This window comes from Cryptosporidium ubiquitum, assembly GCF_001865345.1.
Source record: "Cryptosporidium ubiquitum isolate 39726 chromosome Unknown contig_20, whole genome shotgun sequence".
NCBI lineage: Eukaryota > Apicomplexa > Conoidasida > Eucoccidiorida > Cryptosporidiidae > Cryptosporidium > Cryptosporidium ubiquitum.
This window is the reverse complement of record NW_021639828.1, coordinates 673,333-686,427: the sequence shown is the minus strand read 5'-3', so window position 1 is coordinate 686,427 and position 13,095 is coordinate 673,333. Positions and strand designations below refer to the sequence as shown.

Here is a 13,095-nt window from a genome sequence, read left to right as displayed (position 1 = left end):
AAAGTCTATTTTCTTTCCAGCTTTTCAAAACTTACCCCCCATTAAAATTTCCCCCCCCTATTCATTCTAATACCTCCCATACCTACCTATTTTTAATCTATTTAAACATGCTACTTACAACGGTGGCGCCATATAATGGCGCCTAATATATTGTGTGTATTAAATGCACACAATCAAATGATAAAGTGGGAAAAAATACGAGAAACTAAAAAAAAAAGTCTTAAAGACTCCTTTTGGGGTTATAAAATCCATATTTATATGTATTTGTATACAAATGTTATACAAAAATAAGCTCTAGATAGAAAAAAAACAAAATTTTGAAAGCTTTCAAGTGTAATATGTAAAAGTAAGGAATGACATTTTGAAAGGAACCGACATATTAATGGTATAAATAGTCGAAATTTTAAAGAAAAATAAAACAAAATTGTATATTTAAGTGAGACTTTAAAACTGGGTTTTGCTAAAGGTCTACTAAAATCATTTTAAGAATTAATCGTGATTAGTATTAACTATGAAAAAAGTACTCATAGCTTGGATATTCAAATGGTACTTCTTTGTACTAATTGTATTGTTAGTGGCAGGAAAAATATATGGAGAAAGCTCTCAAGAGATATCAGAACCTTCAAACTTTTTCTTTGAAAAGAGTTCAGGAATGGATTATAGTAATGATATTTCATACGAAAATGCTGATTTTACAATACTGAATTTTAGTCCAACAGAAAATAGTGAATATAGTTATTCAATAGAATCGCCTTCTGGAACTAATGAACCTTTAAGGTCTCCATATTATAACCCTTTTCTTTTTGAGCATGAACAAGGTAAAAAAATAGTATGTCAAGAACAGTTTTGTACTAGAGGATTATATGGAAAAAAATCATCCAAACTATTTAAATCTTATATTAAATCGGTTTTGAATCATTATATACTGGAATCAAAGGTGAGATCATGGTTTTTTAGATTATGGAGTGAATCTACAGTATTAACTTCTCCAGTATTATATATTGAAAAAAAACCAGAATTCAAAGAGATTTACAAACTTGCCAGAAGGAATTATCAAAAACTTAAAGATTCTGCTGTTATAGTCATACTCAAGGTATTAACAAAGAAGGTATCCAAAGAGCTCACTTTGGAAGAAAAGGAAGAAGAAGAAGCTTCCAAATCTAACTCAGCAGAAAATAGAGAATATTCCTCTACAGAATACGAAGGAACTAGAACTGAGGAACAAGATACCTCCCGAGGTATTTCTTCTTCCATTAGCCAAACTGTCAAAAGTCTTTGTGTTAAACTTAGGAGTCTAAGCAAACACAGAATGAGTGATAATGGCCAATCATATTTGTTTGTAGTTGAAGCATATGAAATTACTGATAGACTCATTTTTTCAAGACTCATGACTAGTTTGATCCAAACTTCCTGTTGGAATAGGGCAAACATAAACAAATCTAGAGTTATTATTCCTGTTATTGTTGGTCATTTTAAATATAGTAAAGAGAACAATGGTATTTTAAGTGATGTATATGATTCAAACTTCAAATCTAAATCTAAAAGATCTGGTTCTAAATCAAAAATAGACAAAAGTCCCAATTCAATGTCCAAATCTAGATCTAGATCTACTAGAGATGAAGAACAAACTGAGTTAGAAAAGGATTTGGGCCAAATGGATTTTTCTGTTGATTTGGATCAAGGTTATAATTCCTTATTTGTTAAGTGGTTAAAAAAATGTAATGAATCCAAGATTATTTATGAAAGATACAATATGATTAGTCCTGGTCTATTTGAAAAGCTTTTAACTCAATACCTGATTTATGCAATCAACAATAAGGTAATAACACATGAGATTTCAAAAAGTGCCCAAGGAGTTAGTCATTTTTTGAGTGAATATCCAACTAATTGTCATAATTCTTGGAATAAACTTTTGAAGTTGATAGAAACAGAATATGAAACAAGTGATATGGGATTTAAAACCCTGTTAATTAGTACAATACTGGAATCTCTACAGGTTGCTAATTTCACACTATTTAAGGAGGTAGATTCTCAACAAAATAAGGAAAGTGATCAAAAAGAGTTATCTTCTAAGGAAGAAGAACTCAATGGGGAAGAAAAAGGTAAAAATGGTTCTGAGGATTTTGCCTCAACTCAAAGTAGATCTACAATTCAAAAAGAACTAGAAGTTAGTGAACTTTACAGTATTCTTTCTTCAAAAGAGCAAAATCCCACAACTTTATCACAAGCTAGAATAATGGATGATCTATTGATTAGACTTGAGGAACTTCCAGACCAAAGAAAATCAAGGCTTGAGTTCAAGAAGTATATCTCAAACTTGAAAATGGATAGAGAAACTGCAACACAGGTACTTGAGCTTTTTGAAGCTGTTGATTACATACAAAATTCCATGCATTTACTGAGAGTAATGTACATAACTAGTATGGAGTTGGGCCTTACAACAAATCCCTTGGAAATTCTAATTTCTGTTTGTAGGAATGCTAAACTAATTCCCATTGATGAACAAGGAGGTGTAAGAGACAAATCAAAAAAAGGTAAAAGCATGAGAAGAAGGAAAAATAAGAAGAGCAAAAAGGGGAGAAGAAGTGAAAAAGATGATATGATGGAAGCTAGTTATATGAATCAGAATACCGGTGAAGGAGACGAGGAGACCCACAGAAGTGTCAGTGAAAGCGAAGATCTTGAGGAAGAAAATCAGAAAAACGAGGAGGAGCTTCAAATTGAAGATAGTAAAGGAGATAACGAAGATATGATGGAAGAGTGTAATCCTTTCAATTATCTAAGTGAGGAGTTATTATCTGAGGAATATGAGGGGGATATTATGGAATCTATTCAAAAATCCTCAGTAAAACTGGCTTCACTAATACTTAGCCTAACAAATTATAATACAAAGATCTTGAGTATACACGTGTCTAATTTGGTAATCAAGACTGAAAGACTTATATTAAGTAATGTACTAGAGAGCCAAAAAATTCCTAGTATGGTTTTAATCTTAAGTGAGAAGATTCATACCTTCCCATTTAACTTTTTATCATCATTTTCATACTTGAAAGAGGTTTTTGAAACAAGAACAGCAGCTTTGTTAAAACCATTCATACCTTTATATCCATCATATACTTTGATGGGTTTATATGGTGACTCAATAGAAATTAAGAATTGGAAGCAATTAGGTAAAGTGTTAATGATGGAGATATGCATTCTTTATTATGATCCAAAGTCACTTTTGGAGTCAGAGTTTGTTAGCTTGTGTAATTCTACGTGGGAATCAGATAATAAGGATGATGAGTATCATAAGAATATTTCCAAAGCTAATACAAAATGCAGGAAACTCTCTAAGGAGGTAAAGAATCAGGAAATGAATGGAAAGATAGGAAATAATTCTCCTACAGTATTTCTATTCTGTGATCTTCTGGATAAGCTTGTAAATGGTCCAAGCTCAAGAAATGATAGAGGTTTTACTGGGATTAAGAAAATGTATGTTTCAAAAGAATTTGAGAACAAATGTGAAAATATTAAATCATATAGTATTCAACAATCAGGGAACTTATATAATATGTTAGTTAAGCTATAATATTAGGCTATTAATTAGTAATAATTTAATTATAATATATATATTTAAATATTTGTATATACTTGGAGTATTTACTTTTTCTTTAATATATTATTTATCAACAAAAGATAGACAAAAGTCATAGAGCTGGCCAGCTCTCTGTGCGTCTAACCTGATTACTCTCGAGAACTCGTCCCTACTTAAATGAGGGATTCCACCAGCTGAGATGTTCTGTATATTACCAGTATTACTTTGGTTATTTACAGATCCCTTTCTAGTTTTACTATTAAGACTTAGATGGTACTTTGCTTCTTGAACAAGAATCCTTTTAGAGAGAATATAGAAAATAGGAGGTAGTTGTATTTGATCACAAAAGAGCTTCTCCTGGTCTGTAAGTAGAGATGCACCTGGGTAACTTTCAATAGGTATTGCAGATGTAGATGGAGATGAAGTATGATTAGGAATTGAATTGGGGTTTTGGAGGGGGATGGAAGGAGGATTAGGAATTGAGGATGATGTGGAAGAGTTAGAATTAGGATTGGGATTAGAAATAAGATTCTGATTAGAAGCAGAAATCTGATTCTTTTGCTGTTTTTTAATGGCCCTTGCTTGACCCTCATAGACAAAAGGAGTGGAAATACCAGATTTAGGCATAGTCTTTAGATTGCCAAGGCCAAGTCCACCGGGAGCAACAAGAGCTCCTCCTTGAGTCTGATTGATAATCTTACATTTGGCATCTTCTCGTCTCTTCTTTTCCTCTTCATACCTCTTAACTTCTTCCAAAGTTCTGATTCCAAGACTACACCACTCTTGGACTTTCTGTAGATGACTTCTAATACGTTTCTCCTCTATAAGTAAAGAAACAAGCTTCTCTTGCTCTTCCTCAGTTTGAAATCTTGAAATAGGCTTCAAAAAAGAATGTAAATCCCTTTCATCTTTAGTTCTCTTTTTCTCCTTTTGTTGCTGTAGTTTAATATCCAAAAGATTACGTTCAATAACAAACCTTTTTCTGTAAGTTCTTTCGTCTAGTTTTGAATTATAAATCTCAAGTATTTGAAGCTTGAGTTCCTTTTCTTGAGGAGTATCAGAATCCCTAAATTCCATATCAGCAAGCAAAAGCTCAGCATCATTATCATATTCTACATCAAAGTCCCCTCTTAAAGGCATATAGCCTATTACACTAGTACTAGGCTTAGATTGATTTCCTGTACCTGTACTTGTTGTTTTATTACCAGTATTACCTCCGGAAGGTCTTCCAAAGGGCTGTTTCTTGACTTGAGGATTACTTAACTCTTGTTTTGTCTTAGAATGGCTTTCTGTAGATACAGAATTAGAAGTTCCAGAGGAACTTTCAGAGATTTGAGGCTCCGAATCCTTTTTTTCACCAGATTTATTGAGAAGATCAAGATCCTGTTTAATGGACTCAATAAGCTCTGAATTTGTGATTTCCTGGGTTTTTTGTATTAGATTTAGATAATTTCTGGTATCTGGTAAAGGCTTAGTTTTGCTATTTAGGTAGAAGTTATTATAATGTTTCTCACATTCATCTGCTGTATGAGCAGCAAATCCTGGTTTTTGAGTCTTTTGGTATAAAGATAAGGCTCCAGTTGGGCCTTCTGTTATGTACTTGGAAATCTCAGACCAGTTTCCTAGGCCATATCTAGAAACAGCTTCCATTAATAAAAGTTCCTCCTCTGCCGTCCAGTTTTCAGTTAATAAGTTAAATGTATACCTTCCAATAGGAATATATTTATGATTAGGTTTATGGTCATTGCTTGACTTTCCTTGACAGAAGCAGTCCAAACATAAATCATACTCAACACATTCTGCACATCTAATTCTATAGTCCCATGTATCTTTCTTACATACATCGCACCTGAATTTACCATCAATTATGTTTAAATCATTCACTCTAGTCTCATCACTCATCCTATGAAGATTTCCACTCTTCTCCCTTAATTCCTCCAATCCCTTTTTCATTAAATCAGATAAATCTTCCTTAATTATGGAGGAATCACTTAGAGTAGAAATCTCGACTGTATTTAACAAATTCACTCCTTCTGGGTGGATTGTGTCCTCTCCTAACAAGTTCATGGCCTCCTCTGGTGCACTCTCATTTTCCCTTTCACCAGACATTCTTTTTTTTTTGTAAATACATTCAACTAAAATTATTCTTTTTTATTAAGTATATATCTTTCCAACTAGTCCCTCATTAAGGTGACTTATTGCTTTTTACACTCTTCTTGCCCTTTAAACAGACCTTCCGCGTATGTAATTCAGAGCTGAACTCCCCTTCTCGTACAATCAGGCTAAAGTTATTTAAAATTCAATAATAACTGAAAATATACATTCAAACATGAATAAACAACCTTTTAATTTATCTTTATTTCTATATTTTTAATTAATCCATTTTGGCGCCAAACTATTTTTTAAAATATAAAAAAAAACAGTACCGATAACATTTAAAATATCAGGGGGAAATTGGCGCCATACATAAGTAAGAGCTAAAAATACAAAAAAACAATTAAAGTATGAATTAGATAAAATGAGAATAATAAAAAGCAATAATAGTGAACACAAGGCTACTTATTACTTTCTATATCTACAATACCTGGATAGAACTCGAGAATTGTTTAGTTTAACATGATCATACCAATGCACAAATTGATGTACGAGCAAAATAAAATGTATTGGGTAGTTATATAAACTGCGTAGTTAGTTTTGAAAATTCAAATTTATAAATATATAGTGAATATTTCAGAAAGTTGTATGCAAAAAATAAAGTATTTGATTTCTTCTTATAAATACATTATATAATCTTGTATGCAAGTCAATATAGTATATGCAATTAGATTAAGTTATAAGCTTTCCATTGGTGGTAAATCAAACAAGTACTGGAAATTGGGGAAGAACATTAAAGTTTTACCTCATATTTATGGAAGAATTTATCTCATTCCATAAATTGGAAGTTATTCCTCTCTCCTCTTTAGACTAGCTGGTATCATTGATTCTAACATTCTGAAACTGATCCTAGCCTTACTAGTGTTTTCAGCTATTGCAAAATATGATAGTCTTGATTGATGCATTATATTAGAAGATGCAGTATCTCTTAATATATTATCTCCCCACTCACTGTAAATATGAATATAAAGTAATTATTTAAAGATAGTTTATATTATTGTAAATCAAATCATAAAAAACTTACCTTCTTTTAGTATTCATATGTCCAGTCCCCTGATATTTACTATGCAATTGTTCCAACTGAAAATATATTGTTGACCTGTTTTCTCCGTCCATATTTTTAAAGAAGAGAAAAATATAAATAATAAAATCAATGGTAAATTACTTTTTTTTATAAGTATTTCAATTAAAAATTAACTGGGAGCTTCTTAGAATATCTTTGTAACTTGGCTTTCTCTTGTCCTTGCTGTAATATAATCTATCTAATTATTTCTAGTCAAACTACTTTTTAAATTCCTCTCTTTTTCTATATTCCTATTTTTTCTACTCCCACATTTATTCACTAATTTCCTTTTTCATTTTCACCCTTATTTTTCCTTTTGCGCGCCAACACTTATATTATTCTGGCCGATACCCGTGGGACTGGCGCCAAATGTCATTTTTGATATTTTATAATAAGAATTAATGGTCAAATTCGGTTTGATTCAAAGGAAGGAGACCTTAAATAATAAAATTGGTAAATTTTTTTGTAGTAAATAAATTTTTGTGTTGGAAATTGATTTAATCTTCTCAAAAACACTTTATATATTATTTAATTGAAGATTTCAATCTTTTATTATTTTTGATAACAAAACCAGAGAGAAAATAAGTACTTTTATCCTTGGATAAAAAAAAATCAAAAAAATATTAATATTATTTAAATACACTCATGAATAATTAAATTATTTAAGATTTTGGTTATTTTCATAATTATTTATTTTTCAACTAACAGTCATAAATCTTATAATATTAAGTAAACTTAAGTAATACATAATTAAGGAAGATTATTCAAATGAGCACAGATATCATAGTGAACAGTGATCCAATACTTTCATCCTCTTGGACAAAATATAAAGTTTTTAAAAAATTATATTCTGGTGGAAAAGTGGAATATGACAATCATTCAAAGATACTTTACATGCTTTGTGATGGTTGCATTTTAGCAGTTTCTATAGAAAAAGGTCCATTTGTAATCTCTACTATTGGACCTTATAACCAAGATGAAGTTTTGGGGACTGAACATTCTGAAGAAATCATCACTTTTGGATATTTTAATAAAAATGTTAACAATAGATTAATACTTACAATTGGATCAAAAGGAATCTTTCGACTTTGGAAAGTTATTATTAAACATGATGAATTGGAAGTTGTTAATTCTGTCCAATTTGAGTACCTGAAATCTTGGAAATCTGGACAAGCTAGTATAGCTGAAATAGAATTTGATTTTACTGGTCAATATGTTTCAACTGGAGGTACTGATGGTACAATTCAAATATATGATGCAATTGGAGGTTTTACAACGCATAATTATAAGGCTCATAAGTCTCTTATTACAAAATTAAAGTTTCATAACAAAAGATGGCTTTTATTTTCTACTTGTGTTGAAGGTTTTATTTCCATTTATGATTTAACTACTAATCAAATTATTGTACAAACTAATTCCCACTATAGTGTAATACACTCTTTTGATTTATTTGAAATCAGTTTAAACAGCAATTCCCTTGGAGGCTTAGTTACTTCTGGAGCTGATAATATGATCAATATTTGGGATCTTGATCAAATCCCTAATTCAACTTCTATTGGAATATTAAATACCAAAATTGATGATAAAAGAGATAATAATGTATCCAATAAAAAAAGAAAAAAGGAAAATTCTTCAAAAGCTGAAAAAAACACTGTTAGTTTAGAATTAAAGCCAATTAAACAAATCCATACATCTGAAACTGTATTTTCTTTAAAATGTACTCCAAATGTACTTAACCTTAAAGACGATGAAATTGTTGATAATAATGGTGTTCATAATAACAGCCATGAAGTTAATTCAAGAAAAAATTGTCCATGGGTAATTTTGTCAGGTAATGAAAAATCTGGAATTCAATTTTGGAATCCAATTCAAGGTTCTTCAATTAAAACTTTGTCGCCAAAAAGCTATTCTTCCAACCAATCTGCAATTCTTTACATGTTCTTAGACTATCAAAGAGAGTCCGAAAATAATATAAAACCATCAAATAGCTTTCTCATCCTGGTTACTGAAGACAGAAATATTATTATCTTATCTTACCCAAGCCTTAATTTATTCACCACATTTTTTGGAAATACTCCAGATTATATTCAATTAGCCCTTTTTATTAATAATAATCCCCATGATCAACATAATAGTTTGAATTTAAAAGATGATAATGATAATATTTCATTAATAAATGATAAACAAAAATCATTAAACTGTGTAATTCTTGATAGTACAGAAACTCCACAAATTATGTCATTAAATAAATATCCATATTTTAAAAGTACACTTATTGGTCATAAAAGCACCGTTTTAACAATGGATATTTCCAAATGCTCAAATATAATTGCCACCGGAAGTAAAGATGAAACTATTAGAATTTGGTCCACTTATAACCAAGAATGTCTTGCAGTACTTACTGGACATACATCATTAATTACTGCATTATGTTTTCAAAAGAAAACTTTTATACGTGGAAATACCAACTTTTACTTATTTTCCGCCTCTAATGATAACACTTTGAAAGCTTGGAATATTGCTAATATTATGCCAGGAGATTTTTCAAAATCTTGCAAAAAATTCTGTAATGACCAAAACTCTGTAATTGCTATACATAATGTAATAGCTCACAAAAAAGAAATTAATCATATTAGTATATCTCATAATGACAAATTTATTGCAACTTGTTCTGAAGATAAAACCATCAAAGTTTGGTCTTTTCCTGATCTAAAACTTCAAGGAACTTGTAAAGGTCATTTCAGTGGTGTATGGCAATCCAGCTTTTCTCCTATTGAAAAGATTATTGTAAGTGCTTCATCTGATAGTACTATTAAAATATGGAATTTAAATACATTTCAATGCAACAAAACTTTACAAGGCCATGACGGTTCAGTTCTTCAAGTGGACTTCCTCGGAAATGGTCTTCAAATAGTTTCTTGTGGTTCAGATAATCTAATTAAGCTTTGGAATATAAAAACTGGTGAATGTATTAAGTCATTTTCTGGGCATAATGATAGGATTTGGACCTTGAATCTACTTAAAGAGTCAAATTTAAATAATTTGTCAATGAATAATGACCATGATATTTATAAATCTGATTCTTCCACATTAGATAACACCAGTTCATGCAATTTACAAAGAACTAGATTTATGGCAACAGGTGGATCTGATTCTCAACTTATACTTTGGATGGACAATACTAAACAGGTTGAGGATGAGAAAAACCTTAAAAGCCTTAAAAGAATGGAAGATATTAATGAAATTGATATGCTTTTCAATAGAAAAGAGTATCTAGATGCTTTAAATCTTTCTTTAGGCCAGAAATTACAGTATAAAACTTATCTGATTCTTGAGAAACTTTTAAAGCCATGTTTTAATCATGCTGAAATGTTTAAAATACTCAATTCTGAAGAAAAATCCACTGTTAAAGATGAGACCAATAATATTAAAAGTATCGTTGAATGGATTGAGAATTTGGAAACTCAGGAATTATCAACTTTATTTAGTTTTATGCTTGAATGGATTACCATTTCAAAAACTGTTTGGATTTCAAATTCACTCATGTATATCATATTGACTAAAATTGAATCTCACAAACTTTATAAAGTTGAAGGTTTTGTACAAATTGTACAAGCATTTAGATCTTATAATATGAAGATCCAAGCACATTTATCCACACTTTATCAGAAATCGTACATATTGGATTACTTATTCCTTTCAAACCAAATTTTTCAGAGTAATCATCTTAACCACTTGGAAAAGAAAGAAATTTCTAACCAAAGTAATCTAAATGATGATGCTCTTGGAATTACTTTGGATACTTTATTTAAAAATTAGTAATATAAGTATTTTATTTTTTGTTTGATATTTATTTTTCTTATAATTCTGTCTTTTAAAATATATCTTATTACTATTTTTCCAATATTAATCTTTATAGTGCTTGATAATTATTTGGTGCACTATTATTTCCAAAGTTATTTATGTTAAATCCACTTAAGACTGAAATAATAAATCTCACTCCCTGAAAAATAATATTATATATAATAAATAATAAATTATTCAATATTAATAATTGAATAAATATGATTAACTTACCTTTAATACATATAATAGTACAATACATGTAATAAAGCCAATCAAAAACCAAGCAATGTAATTTGCATTATATAAAGAACTTTCATTCAACATTTCAGCTGAAATATTCTCTAGACTTGAAAGATCTTCTTCTTTCTTATTATTTTCGATACTGCTCTTATTAATTTCCATACTTTCTCTTTTGTAAATCTTTTTTTGTTGAGCAAATTTGCTCTTCTTAAAGAAGTTTGAAATCTAAATAGGAAGGAAAAGAATTTAATCATTAAAATAAATAAAACAGAAATAATTAATATTTTTTGATTTTTTTTCATAAATTATTTTGAAAGTAAACTTACATGACATATTTCTTTTCCTAAACATTCTTGCAATCTGTTTGTTATAACTTGTCCATTATATAGTAATCTTAAATAGTAAGGAAGAAATTTCTGAAAGAATTCATTTTCTTCGTCATGGAAATAATCATAATCAATTCTTCTTTCTTTATAACCCATTGGATTATTGTAAATTTCTATGATAAAAGTAGAAGCATAAGGTGGCCAATGCTCATCCCAAATTTCCAAAGAAGCTAATGTTGGAATAATAGTGGTATCATGCCCTGAAAATAATATGAATTTAGGTACTTTAATATGAATTTCCCCATTATTTAAATAATAATAATGCTCATATTTATTACATAGTGGACTAAGTATATATTTGATATTAGATGGGATATCTTGGTTATTATTATTATTATTAATATTTAAACATAGTCTTTTAATATTAAATAGTCCATCATTTTTCTTTTCATTAAATAGTATCACATCTATAATATAGTCTCTTACATCGAATAGTAGTCTGCTCATTTCAGATTTTGATAATATTGAATCATTCCATGTGTAAATCACAGATAACTCCTTTTCTATAGCAGAAATTGTTCTATTTAATAGGTTATTTTCTATAAAAGCCTTGGGAAGTTTGTTATGGTTTCCTGTACATATAGTTGTCATAATGCAATCCATAATATCTCCTGGCCAAAGATCCTTTAAAAGTGGAGTTTTAATTTTATCTTCCAACTCTTGATATAAGCTCTGATGTTTATCTACAATATCAAAGTAAGACTTAGAACTTAATGCAGCTCGAAGATGGTCGGTAATATTTTCCACATTTGAATTTGCAAATAAGTAATCAGATTGGATATCCATAGTATGTAATGGGAATTTTTGAAACACTTTGAATGTTTCTTCTTTACCAACAAATTCTTCCAGCAAACTGGTTAGTAATGCTGCAGCTGAAACTGTAGTTCTTTGCATATCTGAAGATCTGATATATATTTCATCTCTATAATTATTTTCAATGTTTAATCCACTTCTAATTACTAGATTTTCTCCTTTTTTAAAATAAGCCTCAGCCAATAGTTTTCCATTAATTCTATGTTGTTCATATCCTTGTAAAATTAATTGACCCATTTTACATGTTCCATTCAAATTATTTTCCCATTGTCTAATATCATAATGCTTGGAGAATTCTAAAGTCTGAGTTCTATTTCTCATATCAAAAGCTGCTGCCTGAACTGTAGTCACTAGTTCATCACAATTCCAACTTTGATTCAGACCCTCCCAACATTTATGATACTTTGTTGGAGTTCTCGCACCATGTCTTATAATTGACTGAACTTGAATTAATCTCATTGAATCATATAAATTTGGGTCGTTGATTTTTGGAATTTTTCTGGTTTTTTCAAATACAGTTGGCTCGGCACAAAAGTTATAATATTCCGGACATAATCCACTAATTACACATTCCTGGTCATTTTCGGTAAAAAACTCATAATTACTCATTTCATTACACCTTTTGCCACCAAATTGATTACATTCTTCCTTTAACTTTCCGAAAACAATTACATTATTTAGTATTAATTTTATCAAAAAAAGTATTATTCTTTTTTTCATTTCTTATTATCTTCTTCTTTTTTCAAATTCTTTCTTTCTTACTGATTTAATATATATTTTCTAAAAATGATTTTATTCAACTTTTATTATTTTAATAATAATTCATATTATATTTCACGTGATGTGAAATTTTTAAAATATTAAAATCTTATATTAATTTTTCCCTCTAACCCTCTATTGTTTGTTAATCTCTTTTTTTTCAACTTTACATTTTCATCCACTTTTTCACGATTCTAATTTACTTTTTTTTTGTATGTATTATATTACATACAATCATTAAATATTTATATTTTTTT

General features: G+C 29.4%; 5 protein-coding genes across 5 annotated transcripts; 2 read left to right on the top strand and 3 right to left on the bottom strand.

Annotated features, from left to right (window-relative positions):
• Window positions 1-511: 511 nt before the first annotated feature.
• cubi_01615 (uncharacterized protein) lies at window positions 512-3,571 on the top strand (the record flags this gene model as incomplete). Its single annotated transcript, XM_029018627.1, has 1 exon — window positions 512-3,571. One exon carries the CDS (start codon window positions 512-514, stop codon window positions 3,569-3,571), a length of 3,060 nt encoding a protein of 1,019 aa, XP_028873854.1.
• A 90-nt stretch (window positions 3,572-3,661) lies between these two features.
• cubi_01614 (SANT domain- and SWIRM domain-containing protein) lies at window positions 3,662-5,686 on the bottom strand (the record flags this gene model as incomplete). The annotated part of the gene is made up of 1 exon (XM_029018626.1): window positions 3,662-5,686. The coding sequence occupies one exon, from the start codon at window positions 5,684-5,686 to the stop codon at window positions 3,662-3,664; it is 2,025 nt and encodes a 674-aa protein (XP_028873853.1).
• An 833-nt stretch (window positions 5,687-6,519) lies between these two features.
• cubi_01613 (uncharacterized protein) lies at window positions 6,520-6,847 on the bottom strand (the record flags this gene model as incomplete). Its single annotated transcript, XM_029018625.1, has 2 exons — window positions 6,520-6,682; window positions 6,756-6,847. The coding sequence occupies 2 exons, from the start codon at window positions 6,845-6,847 to the stop codon at window positions 6,520-6,522; spliced, it is 255 nt and encodes an 84-aa protein (XP_028873852.1).
• Window positions 6,848-7,562: 715 nt separating this feature from the next.
• On the top strand, window positions 7,563-10,613 carry cubi_01612 (WD repeats-containing protein; the record flags this gene model as incomplete). The annotated part of the gene is made up of 1 exon (XM_029018624.1): window positions 7,563-10,613. One exon carries the CDS (start codon window positions 7,563-7,565, stop codon window positions 10,611-10,613), a length of 3,051 nt encoding a protein of 1,016 aa, XP_028873851.1.
• Window positions 10,614-10,707: 94 nt separating this feature from the next.
• On the bottom strand, window positions 10,708-12,799 carry cubi_01611 (uncharacterized protein; the record flags this gene model as incomplete). Its single annotated transcript, XM_029018623.1, has 3 exons — window positions 10,708-10,797; window positions 10,872-11,105; window positions 11,207-12,799. The coding sequence occupies 3 exons, from the start codon at window positions 12,797-12,799 to the stop codon at window positions 10,708-10,710; spliced, it is 1,917 nt and encodes a 638-aa protein (XP_028873850.1).
• Window positions 12,800-13,095: the final 296 nt, after the last annotated feature.